The 27774-nt window shown below is 45.6% G+C and overlaps 1 protein-coding gene across 4 annotated transcripts in view; it reads left to right on the top strand.

Annotated features, from left to right (window-relative positions):
- The window catches only part of Grhl2 (grainyhead like transcription factor 2), a 122788-nt gene that overhangs the window by 41026 nt on the left and 53988 nt on the right, over positions 1-27774 (top strand). For 3 of the 4 annotated variants that reach the window (XM_013143817.3, XM_063257685.1, XM_063257686.1), the window contains exons 3-7: positions 420-487; positions 4879-5257; positions 11261-11316; positions 13956-14112; positions 16816-16927. In XM_013143817.3, the coding sequence (XP_012999271.1) occupies positions 420-487; positions 4879-5257; positions 11261-11316; positions 13956-14112; positions 16816-16927 (772 nt within the window). The remainder of the gene's footprint in view (positions 1-419; positions 488-4878; positions 5258-11260; positions 11317-13955; positions 14113-16815; positions 16928-27774) is intronic. The other variant, XM_063257687.1, reaches the window with a different exon arrangement.

Below are 27774 nucleotides of genomic sequence, written 5' to 3' on the forward strand. Positions count from 1 at the left end.
CTCCCCTGGCTGATACTCCTTCCCAATTTCCTGTCCCCACCTCAGCAGACAGGACGACCAGTCCCCGTCCCCTTAAAGGACACTCATCATTTGTGATGTTGTTGGCTCAAAGGTACCCAAATTCAGGTCCACTCCATGTCCACTCCCAAGGTGAGGACAGCATAGCAGCGTCAGGGCCAGCAAGAGTGGCTTTGGTCAACTCGGTTATTTCTCCTTGTGATGCTCTCGTATGTGTGTCACCGCCTTTCAGTCTCTGGCTGCACGGCCACTTTTGTGTTTAACCATCTCGACATTCACAAATGCAGCTCTTCTCCCTGGAGATCATTCCATTTTCATTCCGTGCTTACGGCGGCATCCGGCTCTGCACATGCTCACCCTGCCTGCTCTCTGAGTCCAACTGATGACTGGTGTGTTTCCAGGTTCCTCGAGACAAGAGGCTGCTGTCTGTAAGCAAAGCAAGCGAGAGCCAAGAAGACCAGGATAAAAGGTAAGATGCGCTCCCTCTGCATGGCTTGTGAGAACAGTGCTGTGAAACTGGGGATTTTGCTCCTGGAAGGAGCTGAGGTCCCACAGCTTTGCCTCCTTTGTCTCTGGAGTCGCACCAATGACAGTAAGTAGCGTTTTAGTTCAGCAAGGGCTCAGGGCAAACTCTTCAGATGCCCTACTGTGGAGTTCTAAAGTCCCAGGAATTTAGGCAATTGCCTAACTTTTCTTATCAGTCCCACTGCTCTGTCACTGCAGTTGGGCTCCAGAGGAGTCAGACACCAGAGGGAGGGCTCTTGATGAAAGAGAGAAAGGGGGATTCTTAACCGAGGAGGGCTATGGATGGAGGAGGAGGGAGCGGAGGGCTCTGGATGGGGAGGAAGAAGAGGAAGGCTCTGGATGAAGAGTGGGGAAGAGGGCTCTGGATGGAGGAGGAGGAGAGGAGGGCTCTGGATGCAGGAGGGGCCTGGTGGTAGGTTTCTCAGAGGAAGGAGGTAGCTGGGGAGGCCCAAGAACAGGGACAGCAAGGCCTGCCATCCCGTTTTCCTGCTCTGCTGAATAAAGATAAACTGAAATCAAAGAGGAAAAAAAGAGCTTTATTTAACATCAAGCCAGTTTTAAAGCTGTAACTTGTAATCCTAATCCTTGGATCCTGATTTAGGTAACCCCAGCCACCCAGCTCTAGGCATGAGACTAGGCCACTGGTGGTGTGGCAAGGGTGACTGGAGGATCTTTTCTCTTGGGCCAGCGTGATCCAAACAAGATTAGAAGTAACCGATCACCCTGCTCAGCTCCTTGCTCCAAGGTGACCCCTGGGATAAATCTTTCCCTGCAGTGGGGTGGTGAGGGAAATCACAAGGGTTTTCTGCTGTAGATTCTTTCACATGCAAATATGAAGCCAGGATAAACACAATCCCCTGCTAGCACAGAGGGCAGACTCTTCCTGGTCTTGATGGCCACTGCTCTCCTGTGCCTGACAGCAGGCCACTCCCTTTCCTCCCCCTGGGCCAGTGCAGCCCCTCATAGGCAGAGTCCAGTGGAAAATTACAGCCGTCCGGATCTCATTCGCTGTTGTACTGGGGGCTTTTTTGAAGCTCTGCGCTAGGCCTGCTGGGACTTCACTGGCCAGAGCAGTAACTTGGAGTAGGGGCTGAAACTCTTCAGGTCTAGTGACGTCTCCTCCACGTAGCGGACAGTGCTGAGCTAATAATGGTGCAAGTGGCTGCTGATCCTAGACCAATAATCAGAATTGAGTCTGGGCAAAATGAATCTAGGCTGTGTGCTTGCTGTCTGTCTCACAGACAAGAAAAAACCTCTTAGCTATTAAAGCGTCATTTAAAACAACATTACCGAGCAACAGCTAGCTGTTTGTTGTATTTTAATGGTTACCTTTGTGATTTCCAGGAATCACATTTTTAAAAACCTGGCAATAAAGCACCTTGTACAGACTAATTATGCCTTAGTAGGCTTCTCACTGAATGTAATTTGGAAGGATGTCCTTTTGATCTGCATTGCATTCGTGAATTAAGATGCTGAGTGCTAACACGATATCATTACAACCATTTGTATACAGAAGCTGCTACTTGGAAAAATAACAGGCTTTCAATGACATGATCCAAGTTTTTAAAAAATGTGTATTTAGTGCAGCATTCTTTGGGTGGCACCTTTTCATTTAGTATTTGGTTCAATTTTAAGTTCTACTGCAGGTAAATCAATCCTACCCAGTAACTCTTTGTTCTAGCTGCTTGCTTTCTGGATGCTTTTCTGACATTTTCTGGCATCCGCTTCCAAAGCTAATGTGATTGCACAGGCAGAGGTACACACTGTGCTGTGGTGCCTGAACCTATTATGCGCTGGTAGTCATGATTTGACTAGAGTTATACAAGTCCATAGTGTGCTTATTTGTTAATAAGGACGCCTAAAGATATTGTGACTTTTGTTGCATTAAGAAATGTGACTGCAAATGGACTCTGGTGGAGTTTGACTATTTTGGGCAAAACCAATGCCACCTGGACAAAATGCAGAGTTGAAAGTTTGCAGCAGCTCTGGTTGCAGCCCGTGAATCATTCACACCCACAAGCTGCAGGACGCTAGCCACACATTTTAGGATTGTCACCTCCACAAAAGAGTGAAATGAGGGAAATTGAGGTTACAATTAAAGAGGTGAAGAAATGCCTAGGGGTCACCCGGGGTGGTCTTGTTATGGCAATAAATGTATTTTTTTGTTTCTCTTTTAACACTGATTTTTATCATGGAATCCTTTTTTAAAAGGAACATCTATTAACATTCCATGCAGCCTTCTAAACAATGGGGTTTAAGAAATGCTGAGGTAAATGGGTGGTCTGAGCTTTGGCATCATCCAACTAACTGGATTCAGATTAAACACAATTTCTTAAGTCTCTACTGTGCTTAATAAATGATTCGCTTTACTGACTTGACTATGAAGCCAGTTTGTTGCTTAACCCCAAAATGTTTGTAGACTTGTGTTTTTATGCCTTTGAAGATTATTTTCTAAAAGTATCTCTACAGGTCTATGACAGACTCAAAGGCATTTAGATATTTTCCTAATCACGTGGGGCCATTCTTTGCTCTAAAATTTATCCAGAAAATCAAAGCTGAAAAAACAAAAACAAAAACAAGCCATGCATGATAGCCAAGAAGGGTGTCAGGAAAGTTTAATTCTTGGAAGACCCAGTCTCACTGAAGTATTTCTCTCAATTGGTTTCAGTAAGTACAGTGGTACCTCGGTTCACAAATTTCTTTCTTTTCATGATTCTGGTTACAAATTGAATTGAACAAGAACCACATGACATGTAATGGGTAGATCCAATGTTGACCTTATGGAAAAAATTTGGTTTTGTCTGCGACCAGCATTGTGGAAGGAATTAAACTACATGCTAGATTAAAAAAAGAAAGAAAAATCCAATTCCAGATATCTGAGACAGAGATCATAAAAAACATGTGTGTTCTCTCCACATTATTCAGAATAATCCATAAATGGTAAGTGTTCTCCCTTTACTGACCAGAGGGACTTTACTAGTGAAATCATTTTTCTATCAACAGTAATCATCTACTAACATGTTTCACCTAGCTTCTGTTTTCTCCTAAAATTCTTTAGTATTAATGAAAGTATTTCACTTTAGTCTGCCAAGAAATCTCTGTCTAACACTGCCTCTGTGTTTCTGTGCCAGTGGTCAGGTAAGGGGTCTTATAATACATAAGCGCAGTTACACTACTTCCCTGAGACCCAAAAATAATTCACAGCTAGGGAAATCTCTGAGCTTATGTTACCTCTTGATCTGAAGAAAATGTTTTTTATTTTTTCCTTTAAGGAACTTAGCCTACAAAATGGTAAATAAAAAACAAATCCTATCACCCCTACAAATCACATTTATCCCTCTCTTTTCTTTCTTAGTATTTTAAAACTTCTGAGTTTTCAACCATATATGGAAGTGGACGTGTAGTATATTGAATGCCTTGAACACCTTTCTCCAGTTCAGCAAAGAAATTTTTGTCACACTTCCTCGATATCTACCATTTTCCTCATTCCTTCCTTTTAAAAAATCCTGATATATCATTTTACTTCTAAGATCTGATTTGTGTCTCTTAAAACAAATAAGCATATTTTACTCCATAAGCTCAAAATCATCATCACACAACTCAATGACTCACTCCTTCAGGCCACCTGATTCCGGTTCACATTCAATTATCTCAAAAATCCTCACTTCACACAGCCCTCTTCACTTTGCTCCAATCTGGATCCAAACAACATGTGCGCATCGTATCTGATAGTTATGATTTTCAGTTCCTTTTCATCTCTAAGCGTCCCCATCCTCCCTCCATTCTGTGTCTGGACATGACAGATGCAGGCAAGGTGTGCTAACTTCTGCTTTGCCCGCTGTGTGGATGGTTAGGTTGCTCTCCTGGCCCCTCTATCTGAGAGCTGCAACCCAGCTCTAAAAGCATGAAAGGCATGAGTAAGGTCAGCGCTCCCTCGCTGTTTGCTTTTTGTCTGTTTTGGTTAATGACTCACAGCCCTGCACAATCTGCTCACACCATAGGTCCTCTTCCTTCCAGGGATGCAGACATCCACGGTGCTCCGGTCCAGTCCCTCTGCCACCGGCCACGGCACCTGCCACATTGGCAATCTTTCCTCAGTTTCTATTTTTTCTTGGGGCATGTTTGCACTCCTTGAAGACCTGGCACCACGTGTACTCCACATATACACTCTGTGGCCCCCACCTTCCGGTCCCCTTCCCTTCCGCGCAAGCGCACTGCTTTCCTCTGCTCCTTTACTAGCTCTCAAGCTCTGAGCCGTGGCTCGCCCCCACCACGCGGCCCCCTCTCCACTGCGCCTGCGCGATGGCAACGGGGTTCTTCCGCTCTCTACCGCAGGGGCTGCGTGGGCGCCAGCGAGCCTGTGGGCGGTGCGGGCGTGGAGAGCCGCGTGCAGGTGCTAAAGACGGTGCCCGTGAACCTGAGCCTCAGCCAGGAGCCTGTGGACAGCAAGCGCGAGCCTTTCGCGGCCGAGGGCGCCGCCGTCATCCCGGTGTCTGGCATCGCTGTGGTCAAGGCTGAGGATTTCACGCCTGTCTTCATGGCGCCGCCCGGCCACTACCCACGCGGGGACGGTGACGACCAGCGCGTGGTCATCTTTGAGCAGGCGCAGTACGACCTCCCCGCGCTGGCTGCGCACGGCGCCTACCTGAAGGACGACCAGCGCAGCACACCCGACAGCACCTACAGCGAGGGCTTCAAGGACGGCGCCACCGAGGTGAGCGGACCAGAACCCGGAACCCTGGGCCGGCGGCGCCTGCTTCCGGCCGGACCCGAGTTCCGGACACCGGGCCGGGCAGTTTCCTGTGTCTGCTGCTGGGGCTTGAATGCGAGAAGCTGCCTGGTCTGGTGTTCCGGGTGTGGGAATGTGTGTGGAAGGTTACGCCTTGTCTTTTTTTTTTCTTTCCCTTTTCCTTTTATTTTCTTCTTTTCTCTACTTTTTAAATTATTATTTTTGCTCTACTTTTCTCTTTTTTCGTTCACTTCCTTTTTTTCTCTTGCCCTTTCATTTGCCTTTTCCCTTTTCTTTTTTTCCCCTCTTCTTTTTTTTTTCAGCTTTTGAGTGGTAGCTTCTTTTGTTTTAAATATTTGTGAGGAATTAGGAAATGATGTGGAAACTTCCTGCTCTGTAACGTTTCCATTTTCTCTAGTTTGCAACCGGCCTTCCACATTGTAGGCAGCCCACGATGTTGCCTGTTTTCCTCCATAAACAGGATAGTTCCTTAAAACCTTGTTGGGTTGAGTAGTCAAGACAGAGAAGTTGTATTTATCAATAACCCGATGTGTGCAGTTTGTACTTTACAATTAGCAACTGCGTATTTCTTCTCAGGTTCCCGTGGAACTTGCAGAAACATTTTTGCCTGCTTCATAAATTCTATGTGCTGAGTCTGAGAATTTGGATTAGTGCATAGCTGTGTAACCAACATCAAAAGCACCGTGTAAAAAGTCCTCTCACCTTGGAAGTTCCTTTGAACCCCTTTGGAGGCAAAGCCCACCCCCTCCCCTGGTTTGTGGCAGGCATTTGTCTGCCTTGTGTCACAGTGGTCTTGTCTTTTCTATAACTTCGTCTACATAGAGTACTTAGTCTGTTGCCACAGTTGGTATTGTCATTCTGAATTTGCATGTCGCTGATGTCTAGTAATTTGAGCAAAACTTCATACGCTTACTTGGCCCTTCCTGTCACTTCTGTAAAGTGTTTGTTCAAATCTTTGGCGCAAATTTTAAACTGGGTTACTTATGTTTCTTTTAAGAAGTCCTAAGTGCTCTTTAAACGATACAAGTATAAGCCCTTTATCACTTGTCTGTTTTGTGTCCTGTAGCCTTTTTGGCTTCTTGTTTGTTTATGTTTTGTGGTGCTGGGGATTGGAACCCAGGGCCTTCCTGTTACCAGTTTCTGGAGTGCTGGTGTTTCTGCTTAGACGTGGTTTCTAGGTTCTTTATAACATGTGAAAAGAATTGGTCAACATAACCACAAATGGCAGCAAAGTTTTACTGAAAATAAGAGAAGAAACAGGGTTTCCAGAGCAAATTTGGGCCAAGTGAAAGTAGGAGAAGAAGTCCTATTTGCAGCGTGAGGGCAGCTAGCACACAGAGAACACAGGGGCAAACACGTGGTGTAGCCTGTCTTTTATATCACGGACTTCTCAGGCCGGCGTCAGGTCTAGGCCATCATATTGAGAACCCGCTGGAGTCCTCAGAGAAAGTCCATGTGCAGGACTTCGGGGACTGTTCTGTGCCTGGGTTGGGGTCTTGTCACACCTCCTTTTCCAGGCAGCTACAGCTATGCCCTGCCTTCCTCACTGAGCTATATTCCCAGTCCTTTTTAACAATTTTAAAATTTTGAGACAGAGTCTCTGAGTTGCCCAGGCTGGGCTAGAGTTTGGTATCCTCCTGCCTGAGCTCCCCTGGATGCTGCAGTCACAGGCATGTACCACTCCAGTTTCCTTAATTGTGTTCCAAAGAATGTTTAATCTGATGGTGTTCTTAGTCAGTTTTGTCTTAAATGGTTTATGCTTCTGGATATTGTTTAAGAAGTCCTTCCCTATGCCAGTGAGTACTTGTTATTTGCTAGGCATGTATCTTAGTGCCACAGTAACAGAATTTCTGAGACTAGGTCTTTTCTTTTCTTTTCTTTTGGTACCGGGGAGTGAACTCACGACCCTCATACTTGCCAGGCAGGTGCTTAGGCCACTGAGCAAAATCCCCAGCACCTAGCCTGGGTCATTTCTGATGAACAGAAATGTATCTGACTCACTGTCATGGGGCTACCTATGTTGCTTAAAATAATTATGAAACTTTTTAATCAGAGGCAAGTGATCTTGTAGTTTCTGATATCATCATATATATGATTGTCCCCCAAGTAGTAAGGTATGCTTCTGTAGGAAAGACAGGAAACTGAAGGTATCATTCCACAAGCCCCTATGAGCAAAATGCTTTTTCACCAAAGATTTGCCTCTGATGTGTTTTTTCACACTTTTGTAGTTAATTGATGAGTCACAGAAGCCTGTATGGGTGGGATCAGTTGTCAGTGTGTGTTATCAGTTGCATGGGTGTTGTAGATAAAGAACCTTGGGAAAGGAAGCTATTGTGTTTGAGGCATTATTTTGGCATCAGTGAGAAAATTACCAGAAAGTAAGGGTTAAAGGATTTTCACTGATTGCAGTTGAGCTGTGCTTTTGATTTTGGAAAACATCATTTCATTGCAGATTTTGTTTCAGCCTAATGAAAGTTAAATTGAATGATCTACAATGATCTTTAGGCATTTTGTTGCCAGTTGGTTATATGAATGAGTTTGAAGTATTTGCCCCAAGAAGATTTCATTCAGGAAATTTGTGCAAATCTAGTGCTTCTTTTAGGCAAAGTATGACAGTGTCTGGAAGTCTTGTTGTGTTAGCAGAGTTTCATTCTCCACTTGCCACCTATTCTTCCTCGTGTTTATGTGGTGGTAAGAAGGAAGAAGACGGTTGGAACTGGATCCTTCGAGGTGCAGAGGCACTCAGAAGCTGGCCTGGGTGTGCAGCTCAGGCCGTTCACCCGCCAGCTCCCCACAAAGTGGGTATCTCAGTATCACTGCTCAGGACTTGGGGCTCAGGACGTCCAGTCACTCGAGGTGGAGAGGAATGTGTCTCACTTTTGTAGCTGTGTTGTTGTCCCCTCTGGGTGTCACTCCCCAGCCTTGCCCTCCACCAGTGGGTCAACCGTCTCGAGCTGTTTGCTTCTTTAGCATGCATACTGTTTGAAAAGTTTTGCTTGAAGGATTGCTTGATTTCCCACTAGACCTAAAGATTGCTGAGAGCAGGGATCTTTTCCCTTTCTGTTCACTACAGTGCCCCTTACACTTGGCAGAGTACCTGGGAAAAGTACATACTCAGTATGTACTTACTGAAAGGGTCAGGCACAAGGGTTAGGACCTAAAACAGTGGTGACTTGCCAGAGGCGTGGAATTGTTTAGCTATATCTGGTTTTCCCCACAGTTAAATAACCATTGTCTTTTTTGTGTGGTGCTCTTAGCAGGTGTTTTCTTCTTGTACCTCAAAAGTAAAGTTGGAATCTTGATATTCAAGATTTAAATATGCTTATTATTACCCTTTGTCTTGGGTCTTTTAAGGGTAATCTGTCAAATGTATGTTATCATTATCTTCTTTACTATTAATTTCTGAGTCCAGATGAGGAGAGAACTTACAGGTGCACTGCACTGGATCGTAGTAAGGCTCAGTGATCCTGGCTGTGTGAATGCCTTGCATTACTTTGTGAGTAATACTACAACGTTTTCGGGGAGTGATGGACATGGCATGACTGTAGCCAGAAAGGCCCTAGGCATTTGGCACTAATTCTTCATAGTAACTCATTTAGATCTCTGAAACCCATCAAGTCACTAGGTTTCGATGAGACCTAGTCTCGATTTGTGGTATTTTCTAGGTAGATTGTCTACTTAATTAAAAAAAATAAACAGACTCAAAAAGTTTTAGCTTGAAAAAAAATTCATGCCTGTGATATATCAGCTATTCTTATTTTAACAATTCATGCCAAGAAAAATTCATGCATTGGTGTAGAATTTTGTAGAACTCAGTACAGAGTTGACAGTTTTTATGAGTTTGAGCACTCATGATATCATGCCAATTACATCTGGGGCAGTGAAATCATATAATTTATAGACCAACTTGTATAGTGGACACCCTTCCCTCTGGCTGCAGACTCCATGGCCACAGTTACTAATGCTGATTTGCCATGGTGATGGGTCATCACACATTCCCTCAAACACAACTTGGAAAGGACTCTTAGAGCCATTTTCTTAAATGCTTTGTGTGTGTGCGCATGCTGCTTCCTGTTCCACCATGTGGTTTCTAACTATAACTCATCTCTCTTGAACAGAACTTTTTGCAACAATGGAAATTTTCTTTTGTGCCTTCCAATGAGGTAGCCTTTAGCCACACATGGCAAATTAGTATTAAAATGTGACTAGTTGGCTTGGGAACTGAATATCTAATTTTATTCTATTCTAGTAGTGCATAAGGTTAGTGGCTACTATCAGGCGACGGAGACCTAGGCTTTTAGGCCAGGCTTGCTTCTTTGGCCACATAGACCAGCTCCATTTATACCCACCATTTTGGCTTGATTCATGCTGGTCTTCTTCCATCTGGACTGCTCTGCCCAGTTCTTTCAGTCTACACATGTCCTTCTTTGGAGTTGGAGAGAAGCTGACAGGTTTTGAAATCTAAATCTCCCTTCAGTTTTGCTTATCTTCCTTTCCTACCAGTGTATATTCTGTGCTTTTCTTGTAAGGAAATGTTAATTAATGGATGATGAGGGATTCCTCATAGACTTTCACACACAGTTCTTTGCTATATTTTAGTTTGTTTTGTTGTTACTTTTCATGTGAATTTACCCTCTGTCCTCATTTTTATCTTCTTGAGGCTAGTGCCATTTATATGATTTCTGTATTTCTTCTGGTACAAAGCAAAGGGTAAAGCTCCAGAAAACACCCATTGATGCTTTGCTAATTAACTGATTGCAAAAGAAATACAAGTCACAATTCTCCATCATGATTATTCACTCAAGTCAACAAATACTTGTGCAGAGGGATTTGTGTCATAAGATTTACTTGGTGAACTTCACAGAAAGATCTCAATTCCAAAGAATATGACTGGACAAGGAGAATCATAAATATGTACATAGAAACCATGTTAAAAGAGTGTGGAGAGTAGGAATTGTGAAGAAAACTTGGGAAACCATGTCTGAGGAAGAAGCCCTTGGAATTCTGGACCAGGGATGGAAGTTGGTATACAGACATGAGAGGGAGGAAGGTGATTTCTTCGAAAAAGATAGAAGGACCCGTCTTCTGATTCACTTCAGGATCAAGAGTAAGGGCATTGGGGCAACTCCTTTTGAAAATGTTCTAAGATGTAGTGAAATGTCTTCTGTTTGTACTTTGCATGCAACTGAAAATCTTTGGACCCAAGTACTTCCTGTGTGATACTAAACTTAGGAGTTTCTTCCAAAGGCCTACTCTTAAAATATTATAATATAATGTGGTCAATTACTGTTACTTATTAGTATTTAGTAATCATACATTGTGGTCATGTGTATCAGTCACTGTTCTTAGTACTTTATTAATCTGCATACTCCTAATCACTGTCAGTGGCACACAGCATAACAGATGGAGAAAACACCACATTTGCTTCATTTCACTCAGCTGTCAGGGAGAAGAGCTGGCGCTTGGTGCAGTGCGGTGACGGCAAACCTTTTAGAGCTTTCGATGATAGTGAGTAGGCTGCTGTGGCACAAGTGCGGCTCACCGCCGCTGCCCTAGGCAGTCTTGCTTTTTTGAACTGTGCTTCTAGCTGCTCTTCTGTCTTGCTTATGCTATGCCATGTGGCCTCTGTGTAATTCATGCAAAATGTGTTCCATTTGGAGTAAATGTTAAGAGACCACAGAAAATGGCGAGATTGTCCTGTGTTTGAGGAAACCCCATCTAGGACTGTAGACTGTGGTGTGGGAATGATGCACAGAGCCAGGATGTGCTCTGAGTGGAGTATGCTTCTCAGGGTGGATCAGATGTGTGAGTTCTGCATACAAGTAGAAACCATTTTCATTAGTTGAAAACACAGTGCCAAAAAGATAGAGTGTTCCTTGTTAAGGAGGGGGAGGAGCAGGATAGATGGCAAAGGATGGGGGCGTGGGCCCAGCTGTTGGTTTTAATTCAATGACTTGAATCTTGCAGAAATTTCGGAGTGCGTCCGTTGGGGCTGAGGAGTACATGTACGACCAGACATCAAGGTGGGTTCTGGGAGACTCATTTTCACTGAGAACCCTGGAATTAAAAAGATAGACTTTAGAACATTTGTTATCTCCTTTTTCTTTGTGTACTTTCATTTTACAAAATCTGCTTTCCTTTGCCTTCAATTCTTTTCTCTCTGCAAATGAACTTCTACTTCTTATCTCCAGTTTTGGCCCAGCCCCCCTCTAAAGTGGGGACAGAATAGAAGAGGCGGTGTTTACACACAGCGAGTACTGCTGTGCCAGAAAGAAGGATAGACTTGAGGCATTTGCAGGAAAATGGATGGGCTTTGCGCTCATAATGCTATGTGAAATAGATATATTCTTTTTTTTTTTTTTTTCTTTTTGGTACCAGCGATCAAACTCATGACCTCACACTTGCCAGGCAAGCACTCACGCCACTGAGCTAAATCCCCAGCTATTATGTGAAATAATCGGATACACACGCTTGGGAATTACATGGGTTTTCCTGGTGGAGAAACCCAAAGTGTAAGCAGAGCGTAAAAAAGGATAGGAAGCAGGGGCAGAGATCTTTCTCAAGGGGAAATGGAAGGAGGGTAACCGAGGGGAAGCAGGGGCATGAAAGAAATGTGTTACAGAGCTGTACCACAGCCTCACAAGGAGTATAAACAGGTACTGCAAGTGTGAACTGGTAAACAACAACAACAACAACAAAATTCTATTATAAAAAATAAAACAGAAAAAGTGGGAATGCACAGCGAGCTCAGCGCTACAGCTCCAGCCGTTCAGGTTGGGCCAGCGAGAACAGCGTGACGCGCCAGTCCCGGGGCGGCTTCCCCAGGATCACAGTCTGACAGCAGCGCAGCTCTTAGAGCATGCTGGGCGGACACAAGGAGGGTGGCGGAACCCTGTGCTCTGAGCCTGAGGTCCAGGCAGGCTTAGGGGACTCAGCAGCGCCACCAGAACGTCATTTGTGTTCACACGTGCTGTCCTGAGAAAGGCGTCTCCAGCTTGCCTCACGCTAGAGTCTGTGATATAAAGGAAGTACAAGCTGCTGTCCTACGTGATTCTTAATATCCTGCCCCGATGTAAAATTTTATCATTTAGCATCAGAATTGTTTTTTGGGGGGCAAAATAACACTAGAGTTGGTTTTGTCATTATTTATATTCTGTCTTCTGAGATACCTTTTGTGGAATTTGATTAATCAGATTAAACCTCAGATTTTTATGAAGGAGGAACAGTTCATCCCTCAAAATAATTTATTATTATAAAGTTAAAAAGTACCTGCCATGGGACACCAGAGCCCATTTCCTTCCTGTCAGGAGGCTGTTTTAAGAGACCAAGTGTGGAGTCATCTTTGCTGCTGGCCTTCTGAAGATGGTGGATCGAAAAAGCTGAAAATCCAAACTTGGTGGCAGGTCCGACAGCTCAGGAAGGACAGTGCTTGTTGTGAGAGCTCCCCTGGCCAACCCACACTGGCAGGAATAAGACTTTCTTTCTTTTTTAAAAACTTCTTATGGTGCAGCTGGTTTTATAGACTAATGGGTTTTATCTGGCAGATTTTTGGGTTCACGTAACATATTTGATCATTCGCATCCTCCTCAGCTCCTTTCCCTTCCCGGTTTCACTTTTTCTGTTTTTCCTTTTTGGCTTCAGTGTGCATAATATATTTTGATTGTAATATATTTTGATCATATCTATAGAAATAAGTTTTCCTGAACAAATGTATTAAACAAAAGAAGACTGTGAAAATAAGAGAATGAAAAAACAAAAACCTCAAAGACAAAAAAAAAATTGTGGTTCATGCCTATTGTGCTCATTTTAAAGTTAATATTCAAGGCTGGGAATGTTCTGTGTTTCTGTTTTGTGACTCATGTCATATTTTTAAAATATTAGAAACTATTTTGATCAAGAGTCTATAAACTTTTCCTGTAATGAGCTGGATACTGAGCATTTTACAGTCTCTATCTGAGCATTTGGCAATCTCTATGACAACCACCAAACCCTCCTGATACAGTGGAGAAGCAGCCACATGCATCTACAGAGGACTGCAGCTGTGTGCCAGTAAAGCTTTTATTTATGAAAACAAGCAGTGAGCTGCAGCCCCCCCCCCATCAGTTGCAAATCCAATTTATAGCAGCTAGGTCCTGAGTTCTGCGAGTGTGAAAAAAGTCAGACACAAAAGGCAAAAACAAATGAACAAATTTAAACAACCCTCCCTGTTGGGGACCTAGATTCTCAGCACAGTTTTGGATTTTCAGTTAAAGAAGAAGAAAGGTCAGGTATCCTGACCAGGAGAGAGGCATCCACACGTCTGGCAGAGCCTGTCAGTTCCTAAGCTTCAGGCCACATGTGAATGCCGCTGAGACCCACCGGCATACTCTTCACAAACCCGTATGACTGGCCAGATGTACTGGTGGCGCTGCTGTGTCCCCTCATGACCTTTCTGCCCTCCCAAACCATCTGGTTTATGGGCCACCATTAGAAATGCTGTATGCATTGTACCAGCGATGACCTTTGGTCTGTCCTCATCTCCTTTGCCAGCTGCTTTGTTATGTCTCTAAAATACTGTAAACACTGGTTAATATTCGTTCACAATGCCATTGATGTGCACAGCTCAGGAAGGCAGAAATATCCAAGGGAGTAAATTTGACTGCTGTTTGTTTTCTGTTCACAGTGGCACATTTCAGTATACCCTGGAAGCCACCAAATCTCTCCGCCAGAAGCAGGGGGAGGGCCCCATGACCTACCTCAACAAAGGACAATTCTATGCCATCACACTCAGTGAAACCGGTGACAACAAGTGCTTCCGACACCCCATCAGCAAAGTCAGGGTACGGCTGTGTTCGCAGAGTAAAGTAGCATAGGATCCGGTGCATGGAATCGGTGTCTCTCAGCCTTGTGGCGTGGCATGGGAGAAAATTCCAAAATAAGTAACTCTAGAATGAATGTCCGAGAGTTGGAGCAAAACGACGCATTGGCTTGTAGTTTATCGTCTTAATGGGTAACCAATAAACCCCAGGGCAAGAGCGAGGTTGAGCATGCCTTCCAACTGTATCCAAGGAATTTTCTTTGTTTCATTCACTACCTACTGGCTACACAGTTGTCATTTTCACTGCTAAGTTTTCACATAATAGCTGCACATCAGTTCCTCTTGTGGTCAAGAAGGAGCTAGTGCACTGTGTACAGGAGAAAGCCATCCGGTCAGAACCTGTCCTTATGCAGATTTGTTTAAAAGTTTTCTGCAGCCCAAGACATATTCCGGACTCAAGGGATAAGGCATGATCCCACCAGGAGTCACTTGGAGGAATTTGCACCTACCTGAGCATTATTCCTGTTGGTGGGAGATGAAACTGGAGCCCAGCTCATGATCTGGAAGCCTGCCAGTTTCTGGCCTGCTCCACACTGCCAAGAAGGGCGGGGACTCAAATCCCTCTCTACCGAGAAGTAGAATTATAGCAGAGCTCTGAGAAGAGCTTGAAGGATTTTCCTGGTCCACTGTAAAATGGCCCCTTCTGGCCAGTTATAAAATGCTTCATGCAGCCATCATCAAAGTGCCCAGTCCACCTTGTTTTCCCCATGGCTCCTTTGCATTGCACCCTCTGCAGTGGGTGCTGTGGGACCTTGAGTTTGCCCCAGCACAGGTGGAGCCAAGTCTTTGCTTGAGCCTGAGCCACTGTGGGTTGAGAGGCGCTAGGCGGCTGTGACTCAGGATTAGTATGTCCCAACCTGTGGTGGAACCAGAGAAGACGATGGACCATGGCAACTGCAGGGGTTTATAGCTGTGTTATGCTGTAAGCATAACAAACCGTGCTGATGGAACCCTGCAGTGTGCAGGCCCCGTGTTAGACTCTGCCCAGCTTGTCATTAACTGCAACTAACAGTAGCCTACATAAAAAGCACTGTGTCATTATGTTGTTAGTGATCAGGGAGCTTGGGTTTTCAGAAGCTCGCCAGTGGCCAAGGTTATAGGAATCTGTGATATGTATTCCAGGCCATTGGGCTCCTGAACCCAACTCTCTTAAATTAAAAAAAAATGTCATTTTATTTGGGGTAGAAATAAACACAAGCCACCTGTATGCTTTTCATCTGAGTGGGAAGGTTTGAGGCAGGAGGTAAGGGAAGAGTGACGAGCCGGCTCAGCTCGAGCCTCGCCTGCGGAAGCTGGCTCCCTTCCTTGCCACTCACCCATGTCCTTGGAGACCTGCTGTTTCCACATTCCAGAAACACGGGCGTACTTTCCTATAGGTGCTCTTCTAACCAACATCTGCTTTCGTGTATAAAAACTACTGATACGTAGTAGTTTGAGGAAGGAGCTAGGTTTTAAATTCAGAGTCAGCCACCTGCATGAATTTGCTGTTATTCCTTAGGCTACAGGGTCGCCGTGCTGAATGGTGGATCTTATTCCTTGTTGAGCTGAGTCAACAGGAGGACACTGCCACTGGCTTCATAACTAAATAAGCAAATGACTGCAGATGTGTAATTGCTTCAGAGGAGAAAGTCTTCAGGAATGAGAGTGGGTGAGGGCTGTGTTGAAATGAGAGGGGTATTCCTGATACTGTAACTGAAGACTTCTTTGCTTGCTTTTGGTACCTGCACTGCATAAATGAGAGTGAGTTTGCATGTATTTCATTTAATGAAGCTGTTGGCAGTTTAGAACCAAAGAGGCTACAGATTCCCTTTTTTTTTTTGGGTACTGGAGATCGAACTTAGGACCTTGTGTTTACCAAGCAGGTACTTACACCACTGAGCCAAGTCCTTGGCCTTAGAGGTTGTGGATTATTATTGGTACAAAACAGAATTAGTTTCTCAAGCTCATTTTTATATCCATATTATATTTAAATCGATAATATAGTTATCTTTGCACTTTTTTTTTAATCAGTCCTGGGGTTCAAACTCACGACCACCTGCTTGCAAGGCAGGTGCTTGTGCTGCTGAGCTAAATCCCCAGCCCCTGTCTTTGTACTTTTAGCATGCACAGTATCTGAAGCTTAAATCTTTTTCATATGAACTTATCCTTTACCCTTTTCCTCATTTCTTTAGCATTTCTTTTGTTTCCTCCCCTATGCTAGCTTGAGGTTTTTAATTAGCCCAAGAGCAGATGTTTGTTTTCTTACAAATGGTACTACATTCTTTATTTAAAAATTTCAAAAGCATGCTTATTTTCAATATGCAAAAAATATTTTTGATGTTTTGGATGACTTTGCAAAACAGTAAATTTGGGGATGAATGAGTCATCTGATTACTTTTGTCCTTGTGATAAAGTTGACACAGGATTCTCTTTTTCTCTCTGCTGTTTCCATTTCCAAATAATGACCTCCCCTCCATTTCTCCACCGTTTTAATACAAAGTAAACCATACAGCTGAGCTCTTCTAGGCTTTCTTTAAGCAAGAAAAGCTACCTTAGGATAATTTACCTGCAGAACAACTTCCAGAACCACTTGGCCATGTGGCCATGTGACCATGGTCAGGTGGTTCTGGAAGTTGTTCTGTAGGTCCTAAGCAGAGAATAAAGCACCCTGTTCTCCCCTTTGCAGAGTGTGGTGATGGTGGTCTTCAGTGAAGACAAAAACCGGGACGAGCAGCTGAAATACTGGAAGTACTGGCACTCACGGCAGCACACAGCCAAGCAGAGAGTCCTTGACATTGGTGAGTTGTACTGCTTTTCCTGGCGATACACAAAATACCCAACACTCGCAGTTTAAAAGAGTAGAGGTGTAATTTGGCTCACAGTTAAGGCGACCTGGTCCATGGTCAGCTGGGTCCAAGGAAGGGATGTCATGGCTGGAGGGTATAGAGGAGTATGGATATTCAGTTCATGGTGTGTAGGAAACAGAGAGGAAAACAGTGCCAGGGACCACATACAGGCCTCCAGGTGACAGTGCTGGAACCCACCCAGACATAGTGAGAAGTGTGCTCTGCTAAGCCCGTTGACAGTTCCCATGCTATTCAAGTTGACAGAGAAGCTTAACCACTGCAGTCACAGTGGAGGTCTCCACTTGAGGGCTTCATTACGCTGGCATGTTGTTGAAATGTCAGTGGGAGCCCCTAGCCTGACACAGTGAGGGTCTGCACAGGACAGAGTCTAGGCACTTCTTCAGAGTCTGCATTTGTCATACTTCAGGCCATGAAATCGAAGCAAGGCTAAGGTGGGGCAAAGCATTTTCTCTTCCGTCAAGTCAGCTATGTCTCATGTGATAGTCGTGACACATTAGGTTTGCCACACTATTTTGAGTTTATAAAATGTGATTCCACATCTTCCCTGTTGGAGCCATGTAAGTAGTCAGCAGGACAGGAATGAACACCTGCTCCTGTGACATGAACAAATTCAAACTTGTGCAGCTCAAGGCACTTGGCATAGGTCACTGTGAGGGAGATCTAGTCTCCCTGTCCAGTGGTCCTTACACTCCCACACACACCTAGTGTAAGCAGTACTAGCTGGTCAACCAGATGTCCGTTTGAGAGCCCCTCCTGGCCAGTAGGGGAGAATGAGTTTACAGTAAAGGAGCTTGTGTGCCCCCAAACATGATGTCTATTCTCAGGAGCCTGAAGGCCCTGGACAGTGCCATCTTCCAGACAGGGAGGCAGAGCCCGTGCCAAGTAGTTCAGTGGAGGGAGTCCACAGCCCGGCCTGGGAAGGAAGGCTGGAGGCACAGGGAAGCAGTGCCGCTACACCTGTCAGCATGAGAGCTGGGTGTCCGGGAGCTCCCCAGCAGGAGTGGGACCACAGAGGCAGCCGTTTCCCGCGGGGTGGCTGCCAGCCATACTTCCAGTGCCCAGGAGAGGAGGGGACATACCCTTGCCAGTGCTGCTCAGATTTAACCCAAAGCCAGAGGATACATGGCTTTGGAAAAACATAATTTATAAAAGTCTCCTTCTGAGATACAGAGTGAAGTAGGGAAAGTCAGAGATTTCAAAGTGGCCAAACATTGCTTTAAAACACACACAGCTGTGCATGTGGTGGTAAGTAATTTTTAACGCTTGAGCTGCATGCTGCTAACATGAGAAGGCTTTTCTCATCTTTACAGATTTTATTAGCCCATTTTATAGCCTAGTGAGTGTAAGAGGGTTTCGGGCATGTTGGGTGTCAGAAGATAATACTGAGCTGTGAAAGGGATGTTTGTTTTTAGTTCTTATCTTATGCAGTAAAGGACTTCCCATAACTTTGATCTCACCCTTGCTGGGAGCTCTTGCCCATTGGTGGACATTGGTTAGTGACCAGCTGAAGAGTAGCACTCACCATCGAGCATACTGAAACTAGTTGCTGGTTTGTCTTACACATGCTTCACTCACTCCCAGACCTCATCACACACAGGGACACACAAGCATGCACATACACACCTGTCAACTACTCAGGCATATTCACGTACTAAGCCGGGAGTCTGAAGCCGAGGGAGGCTCGCCCACCTGCCATCTCCAGTGACTTGTCTCAGTCATGAGTCCAAGGCCCAGGAGAGGCGCCACTTCCCAACCCAGCTTGATGCACTGCACCGGAGATGGTGGCAGGGGCTTGGGGAATGTGCTTTAACCTGCTCTGTGACCAGTCTGCATTGAGTGGAGGAACAATTTTATTTTATTTGAAAAGTTAGCCTTATAATTATGACCCAAGAAAATAAGAAAAGCAATTAAATGAAATACTGGCTAGGTTCAGGTAAGGCAAATAATAAAAGCATTTTACTGGCATACTTGTTAACTTTGATATTGTTACAGAGTTTACTTCTCTGGGAACAGGATAACTTCTCAGCTCTTGCAGCCCTTCAAATTTTGTTTCTCTTCTTTATCACCTCCTATTGGCTTTCTGACTTTCCTCCCTTGTGTAATGCACACACGAGTGCACACACAGGCACGAGTGTGGACACCCACATGCCTTGCCTTTGAGATCTGTGACTCTGAGCATGAGCAGCTTCATGGGAAGTTGGCCCATTTCCTTTATCCTGAGACAATGGCATAAAGTCACTGTCCTTAAACTCAGCTTGACAAAAATCTCACCCCACCCTCTGCTGAAGTCAAGCCGAGTGTTTTTAGAAGAGGAGGGCTGGTGCCGGAGGCAGGTATCACCTTGGCAAGCCAGGCATAGGAAGGAGTGTGTCCCTTGAGCCCCAGGACTGCACAGGGTATTGGTGCCTGCGGAGTGAGCCGGAAGCACAGGGAGTCCAGGTGCTGTACATCTGCTACCTTTTTTTTTTTTTTTTTGCTAGTCTACCAGTGGGATTTAAAAAAAAAAACAGGAAAGAAACCAAAATTATTTAATTCAAGTCTTTTTAAAAGACATTGTGGGGTGGGAGATAAAAATCAAGGCTCAAAGATCACAGTCACCAAATTTCCGCCAGTGTCTGTGGTCGACCAGTTCAGCTGAGCATCCCACTGTTTGCCTGAAGCTGGACTGAGAAGCAGAGGTGAGGCCCTTTATCGAGGGTTCTTCAGTACAGTCCTGGGGGTCCAGGCCACAGAACCGTGGAGACTCTGTTTTGAGAGTGTGGGTTCTTGGCTTTCCTTACCCGCAAGCGCCTCTCGTGGGCTGGGTGCTCAGCTGTTCCTGGGGCTGCTGCATCGGACATTTCCGCTTGCCATGGGCCTTGTTTGTTGTGGCTCCATGCAGAGGTGAACAGGCTTCGAGGTCCAGAGCCCTGGGGACTCCAAGCTCCAGGTGCCCAGGGCTTGAGCATGGTGTGCCACAAGGCTGCCTAGACACCGTCCCCTTAAGAGAGCTTCCCTGTCACCCAGAAACTCCGTGGACTGGCAAAGGTGGTCCTGAAGGAACGAACTCTTTCTGTGTGACCTTGCCTCCTATGTTGTAGGCTCTGTGTGTGTCACACGTTAGCATTGTCTCCTTCCTCCTCAGAATATTCATTGCAGTGTTAAAAGCTGAGATGGTGTGGGGAGAGGATTTGCTCCAGGCTCTCACACTTAGTAGGTGATGCAGAGAGCACAGAAACCCAAGAATTCCAGAATTTGCTCCCTTCTCTCTGCTGTGTGTCACTTTTGTGTCTCAACTCCTGGCTGCTCTTAGAACCTGCCAGATGCAGGTGACATGCAGAGGGCTGAGGACATGCATCAGTTGACCTTGCACAGTGTCCTTCCGTCCTTGCTTTCCAACAACAAGGGCTTCCGGCCGCCTGGGTGGTGGACTGTTGTCTGGGAGTAGGTGGCAGTTTCCAAAAGCCAGCTCAGATATGTGGTTCTTGGGTATTAGGTCATGAAGTATTTGGGTTTGGGAAGGAAACCTTAGCAGTTAGCTCTGGCTTGGTATAAGTAAAACAAACAAACCCAGGCCCAGGAGAATTCTTTTGCTTTTCAAAACATAAGAGCAAAGTTCTCCAAGTCTCACAAGTTACTTCTTGTAAGCTTTTTGAATCATAGCAATTACTCAGGGTCATAAATAAGTTCACATATGCAGCAAGGAGCCTTCCTGTGTCAATTACACCTCCTGCGTGGAAAAGCCACTTAAATCATATTGGTAGTTTGATGGTCTTTGAGTGTAAAAACCCCATTGTATGACAATGGAGTTAGCACTGATCCTGTATTTGTTAACTCCAGTTTGAAGAAATGCAGGATTTATTCTGCAAACATTTATTAAGCACTTTTCGTTTGCCAGACCCATCATTAGGCCCTGGGGATTAAAATGTAACTAAGGCAGGGCTGCAATCTTAGAGGTGAGAAGATGGACAGTGACTCTTATCAGGTGGCAGGCGACACCAGAGAGAGCTTCCCAGAGAAGGTGTTTCTAGGAGGATATCATCTGAGGTCAGAAAGGTGGAGGAGGGCGCTCCAAATAAGGAAATGATCAAGACAGAGAAAAGTCAAAACGAGATTGAAAACCTATTTTATGAAGCCTGATAAAGCCCAAAGGGTGTGATCCCTACCGGTGAGCTGACAGACAGACGAGGGAGAGGGAGGGAAGCCCTGAGTAAGTGTGACTGCAGAAAGCCTTGCTCTTTAAGGCAGATCTTGGAGGTCTCAGACTGCAAGGCTGTGAAGCCAGATGGGATGCACTGCTCTGAAGGACCCCCATGTCCAGCTGTCCCCATTCAGCGGGGGCTGAAGCCCTCAGGTCCAGCGGAGGCTGGCTGGGCCCAATGGGGTGTCCAGGGACCCTCACACCACAGACTTGGTGCTAGAAGCCTGTCCACTCTTGCCTTGTGAGTCCTATTTACAAAAGTCAGAGCCACTGCCACACCTTTTTGAAGGCCACCACCCAGTTGTGGGCCCTAGGCCAGTGTCTCTCACTCTCTGCTGCTGTCTCAGCTCCACTACGTCTTGTTTGAAGTTTTCTGTGGAGACGGGGTGCGCTCACATTTATACCTTCACGCTGGCCTGTAGCCATGCCTACCTTGCTTTCAGCAAATCCATGGTTTTCTACTATTGAGCAAAGTGAATTTTAGAGATTCAGGGATACGTGAGAGAAACAGTTAAAGCTGTCTCTGTGTGCTGTCCTTTGTGCAGGTGACTGGGTTACATTTGCATGACAGTTCTGGAACTCCTGTGAGCACGGATGGTGGGAAGTCATTGGCAAACGGGGTGCAGTGGTGAAATGACAGTTCTCTTGATGAGTTGCAGCACTTGATTTTCGGAGGCTTTGGACAAACTCTGTGGATGTGTGGTGGGATTGTGGTGGGCTGACAGCAGTTTATAGAGAAGGAATTCTGGAATGGATGGAGGAGGTGTCTGCTGCAGTGGGGACACCAGCGACAGGCAGGTGAAGAGACATGAACTGTGAAGGAAACGGAGACCTCAGACCAGGTGGACCCTGGGCCGGTGACCAGGTGTGGGGGTGGGGAGGAGAAAAAGCCCATGGGAGGAAATGTGGCCTGGCCAGCTGGCTGAGAAGGGGCAGGAGGAGCAGTGTGACAGCGGCTGGGGTGTGGGGCTGGGCCAGGCTCTGGGTTCAGCTGGCTCATTTTGGATTAGGGCTCTATGCACACACACAGAGTGGATAGTGCTTCCCCAGGTTCGCCTCTGTGGGCTGGTAGGTAATAGGGCGCGGGCGGTAATGGGAAGGCTTCTTCAGCCTATCAAACCCTGTTAACTCTATAGTGCAGCAGAACCAAAGGCCCCGTCACTGATAAAATTTGGTAGTTAGTTGTGAAACCAACCATTGGCCCTTTATTCAGTCCTTGGCTCTAATTTAGTGTACAGTAATCTTTTGTGTAACAGGATATATTAGTTGTTGTTAATATTAATCCTGTAATTTTCTGTGGTACTTAGCTGACAATTATACTACATTTGCAGTTATTAGCATGTCATTATAGGATTGTGTCTGCACCCTAATACAAACTTAATTTCTTTCTTTCTTTTCTTTTCTCTCTCTTTCTTTCTTTGTTTCTCTCTCTCTCTCTCTCTCTCTCTCTCTCTCTCTCTCTCTCTCTCTCTCTCTCTCTCGCGGTGCCAGGGATCTAACTCATGACCTTGCACTTGCCAGCCAGGCACTTATGCCACTGAGCTAAATCTTTGGCCCCCAAACTTAATTTCTTAAGACCCATTTTCAAACTGTGTCCTGTCGATAGTCATTTTGTATTAAGGGAAAACTTTCTATGAAAACTTAAATTCCCATGACATCTGCGGGTTTAATTCTCCAGAGTTCTCTCTGAAGGTCAAAGGAAGCCTTTTGAAGGGGTCTTGAGATCAGCTGGCTTCTGACCGATTCTGCTTGGCTGTTGTGTGAGTGCTTGGGGCTCCTTCTGGCCTGGAGTCCTGCCTCCACTTTCCAGTAGAAATTGTGATTCAGTTCAGTGCCACCTTCTCTCGAAGTGCATCCTGGGCAGGGCTGACTGTAGGTGGGGGCCTCCTGCAGTTTTATAGCCACTTCCAGCTGCTCTGCCCCTAAGAGCAATGTGGGAGGCTGGAGCAAGGAGAGGGGCGAGAGGCAGCTTTGGCTTTTCAGAAGTTGGATAGCAAAGGATAGCCAGGGGGGTCAGGAGTGCGAATCCATGCTCTCCGTAAGCCCAGGCGTGCACCATGCTGTCCACCCTCGTTTTCCACCCCGCTGTTGAGCTGAGTTCTGCAGACACCGTCCACCCTGCTTTCTCTCTGCAGTGTAGAAAACAGCTCTAGAAATAAGTAAATGGAACTGGGCTGTTTCCACATTTCTGATCAGACAGGAAAAGCAGATTTGACTAAAAACAATGCCAAATGAAACCATGAGCTGGCAAGAGCAGGCCTGGGCTTCAGAGCCCAGCCAGGAGCACGCTGTGCCCTGCCCCCGCAGGGCTGGGTGTAATACACCCAGGGCTCTGAGTCACTCTGATTCGGTGGCTCTGCTGGTGGTCATGGTCTCATGTGGTATGAAACCATATATCTCTCTGGAGAGGGGCTGAAGCGACAGTTCCTGAAAACTCTTTTGCATCTTCCACTTCAGTTAGGAAACACTGATGTGATAGAAGGGCGTTTGGTATTTTAAAACATTGTTGAATCAAGCAGAAAATAATTTTCAGTAATGGAGCCACTGTGTGTTGTTCTTTGCTTTGGAGTCTCGGTGTGAATCCCAGAAACATTCTGTCGGGGCAGATGCCTGAGAGGACCCTCCTTTCCCCTGGGTGGCAGTGACTAGGATGGCCTTCGGTTCCCCACTTTCCTCCAGGGGAGGTCAAGGCCCTGCTGGAGTGAGATGGAGTAGAGCCAGCTGCTTCTCTCAGGCTTGGGTGGTTTTTAGCTGGGCAGCGGCACACAGCTATGTTCAATGTTTGTCACTTTCCTCTTGTCCTTCCTCTGGGTGCCAGACTGTTGGAATGGACCGAGGCTTCCTTGGTAATCTTTGCATACTGCATGCCTCGTGGAGAGCCTAGCCCAGTGTGGGCGCTGGTCCACTGTGGAAGAGCTGTGTCTCGGTGACAGGTGGTGTCAGCAGGCGCAAGTGCAGTCGCCGGGGCTCAGGCTGGGTGCGGCCTGTCTCCTCTGTGCTGGAAGACTCGTTTTGGTAGTACTTTCCTAGGGGTTTGGTGGCTAACTGTGCTTTGGGGGCTATAATTTCTCATATGCAAATATTGCTGTATCACAGTGGACTTTCTAAGGTCTGGTTGTTAGCATAGAAACATAATATGTGTGCTAATAAACCAGAGGACTTGTCTCTGTTTAAATCTAACTAGAAATTATTAATGTTTGTCTGAAGCAAACAAATAGAAAATTGCTTACAAGCAAACTTTAAAGAAAAAAGAAGCTAATTTGGGAATTAAAAATTACAATTATTGTAACTCTTAACCATCTTTTTTTACTGTTTTAGCAAGTCTTATTTATCTGGTTTCTGGACATTTATTGTTTATAAGCCTTCTCTGGAAGAATATCTCTCTTTCTTTGTTCTTGATAATCCTCTGTTCCTGAGTGGTTATCGAGGAGAGGCGTTCCAGAGAGGACGAAGCCCTTTGAGACGTTGGTGATGAGAACAGGGAGCTTCTGGGCTGGACTGCGAGCTGGAACGTGAACATGGACACCAGAGGCTAACACCGCCTCACGGGCCCTCAGGTTCATTGCTGTCCAGTGCTATGCTTCTTGTCTTCTGTAATTTTTTGGGTAACATTTACTGTGCGCCAAGTTTTTGTCACTAACTGATGGAGAACTTTTCTGTATTCTACCTGTACCAGGCTTTCATCATGTAATTTATATTTCTACTCGATTTCATATTTGTTTGGCACCTAATTATTTTTCTTCCTGCAGAGAAGGCATTCAGCAAAAATCTCAATCAAGTACTCTGGTAGTCTCCAATGTGTAAACTATTGCACTGATTTATATAATGGCAAAAAGAAACCACCAGGGAGGTGCAGTAGTTTCATGAGACTTGTGCATTTCCTGAACAAAATTAGAGCTAGTCACCCTCCTACCACACCAGAGATTTCTGCCTGTGTCTTTCAGTGGAAACAAATTTCTGTCTTTGCAAAATGGAGCAAACTTAAACTTTCTCTTCTTTGTTTACAAAACCTGGGCCTTCCCAAGAAAAAGTGTTTTCAAACATAAATTAACTTCACTGAGACTGGAGAAGCCAAAATAAAGTCAAGTCAATCTGAAGAAAACTCTTTGAACCTACTCCAGGAATGTGGGGCCCCCCACAGTGTTTCCACTTTTGAAAAGACGATGACTGAAGTAATTGAGGGCTTAAGAGCTGAATCTCCCTGGTGTTCACGTCCTGTGAGGCAGAGCTGCGGCGGGCAGTGGTGTCTCAGGGACGGGAGCTCACCCAGATGCACTCTGCCGCTTCTCCGCTGGTGCAGGTGGCACCCTCCCCGTCCCCAGGGGCTGTGGTCTGAGTGGCGGATAAACGGGAGCAACAGCAGCAGCTTCCGTCCCAGAAGGACAGATTCATCTTCTCAAGGGAACACACTGAATAACAGAACTTCAGTTTTGAAGTCATACTGAAGTCTCGTACCTTAGAGATGAGAGAGAAAAGTAAAAGCAAATGGGAACGGCAGCCTAAGTCACTTACGTAGCAGTCGGTGCACAGATCACTCATATACACCATTAGAATGCTCATGCGTCTGCGGCCCTCCCCGCCACGTGGAATAGGTTTACCTTCCCCTGGCTGCTGCTGGCTAGGCACAGAGATCAGGCAGCCAGAGGCAGATGGGCAGTGGAGCTTAATCCTAATGTGTCTGAGCCCTTGAAAGAACCAAGCTTGCCATCACATTTAGTGGAGGTAGTCCGTGTGAAGGTTGACAGTCCTTTCCATGCGTGTGTGTATGGCACCTCCAGTAATCTCCAGAAGTCATTTCTGTTGTTTGAATCTGTTCACTCTGCAACTATAAAATACAGCTATATTTGTAGGAAAATGATTCCTGGCACCAAACTTGTTAGATAGCTCAGTGGGTTTTTGACAGGGATCATGGAATGCCTCACACAGCAGTAATACTTGGGGTTCTTACTAATAATGTGAGGCGTTATCATTTGAGGAGATGATATCCATTTTTCTTTGTAAATTATCATTGGTTTAGTGAAGTGATAATGTCTCTGGAAACACCATCCCTGGTGGGAGAAGGTCAGGGAGTTCCGTGCTGGCAGAGCCACGTCCTCAGGCTTGGACACTGATGGCTGACAGCCTTTAAGGTGGCAGCTGTCCGTGCTGTGTGCCTGTAACTTGTCTTCTGCCCATCCATTCCTAAGGCAGTGATGGGCCAAGCTTTTAGAGGTTTCAGACATACAGGGAGCCCCTGGGGGTATAGATTCCCACTTCTGTGCTAGGGTGTTAGTGTAGCAAGCATCAAGATGAAGAATGGGAATGTGAGTGGTCGCAGTGCAGTGGAAACATAGATTATTACCAAAGCACCATCCGTGTCTTTATTCATTTAGAAAACCCTTAGAAAATGGTGGCAGTTTCGTGTGATTCACAAATTAACTTTGTGGACCAGGGACAGAAGAGCTCAATCTCCGTGGGTCATCTTGACTGATAAGAGTTTAGTTTTAAGCTCATCCATGTTGATTGGGTTCAAGGCTGTGAGCCACAATACATGTACAGGCACATATACGTGCACATTTCTGTGTCTGCAGTGTGTGCAAAGTGTGACCTAGTGCCAGCTGGGAATTAAGTTTGTGGGGGGTAGGACAGTGTTCTTTCTCTTGTTTAAAAGAGGAGATCAAATACTATCTTTAAAGTATCAGCACATATGAAATGTAGTACAAAGTATTTTTCTTACTCTAAATTTATGGTCCATGCATTTTAAGGTCTGTAACACTGACCTATGTAATTACTTTCTAGAAATCAGAATGTGAAGCAAACATAAAATATTAGGTCAGCCTAAAGAGAAAATCCCAAGAGAGTTGTCCTCTTAAATGATGTCCATGAAGAACTGTACTAAGCCATGGAGTGCAAATAGTAATGTTGATTACTACAGCTTTTGGTGATTAAAGGATCACTCTCTGACAGTTGCGTTATATATCACAATTTCAGCCGCTGTTGCTGTGAATTATGTATGAAAAAGTGCTCATTTGAAAGATGATGTGCCGCAGAAGTCAAAGGGCTCTGGCCTTGTATGGACAAGAATTTTGTGGATTCCAATCTGTATAAACTGGTGGTTTGAGCACATCCCCCCAAAGCTTACGTGTTGGAAACTGAATCCCGAAGCTGTGTGTTACCAGCATTAGGAGGCGGGGCCTTTGGGAGAGGTGAGGCTGGGGCTCTGAGGGTGGCCCGGGGACTAAGAGGAAGAGGCTGCTGCGAGGACCCTGTCTTGACGGGTGGCCTCTGCTGCGAGGAGGGCATCCCAACGGCCTGTGCTGTGCTGTTAGACTTCCTGGGCTCCAGAACCGTCAGTTGAACAAGCCTGCGTTCTCTGTGACGCCCCAGTGCGGGATTCAGTTGCAGCAGCAGCAGCAGGCACTGTGCGGCTGTCGGGGGTGGACTCTCACCCTCTCACCAGGACTGTGTAGGTGTGGTGCTGGCTCCAGCAGTGTTTCTAAAGAGTGTGCATTTACCGCTGGGCCTGCCACACGTTTGGCTGTCATAAATTGGTGACTTACTGTTTGTCATGGGCCAGGACCAAATGATAGAAGTGCATGGAAGGCCTGTCAAAGCAGGC

This window comes from Cavia porcellus, unplaced genomic scaffold, assembly GCF_034190915.1.
Source record: "Cavia porcellus strain 051 isolate PalLab524CR breed Dunkin Hartley unplaced genomic scaffold, mCavPor4.1 scaffold_10, whole genome shotgun sequence".
Classification (NCBI taxonomy): Eukaryota; Metazoa; Chordata; class Mammalia; order Rodentia; family Caviidae; genus Cavia; species Cavia porcellus.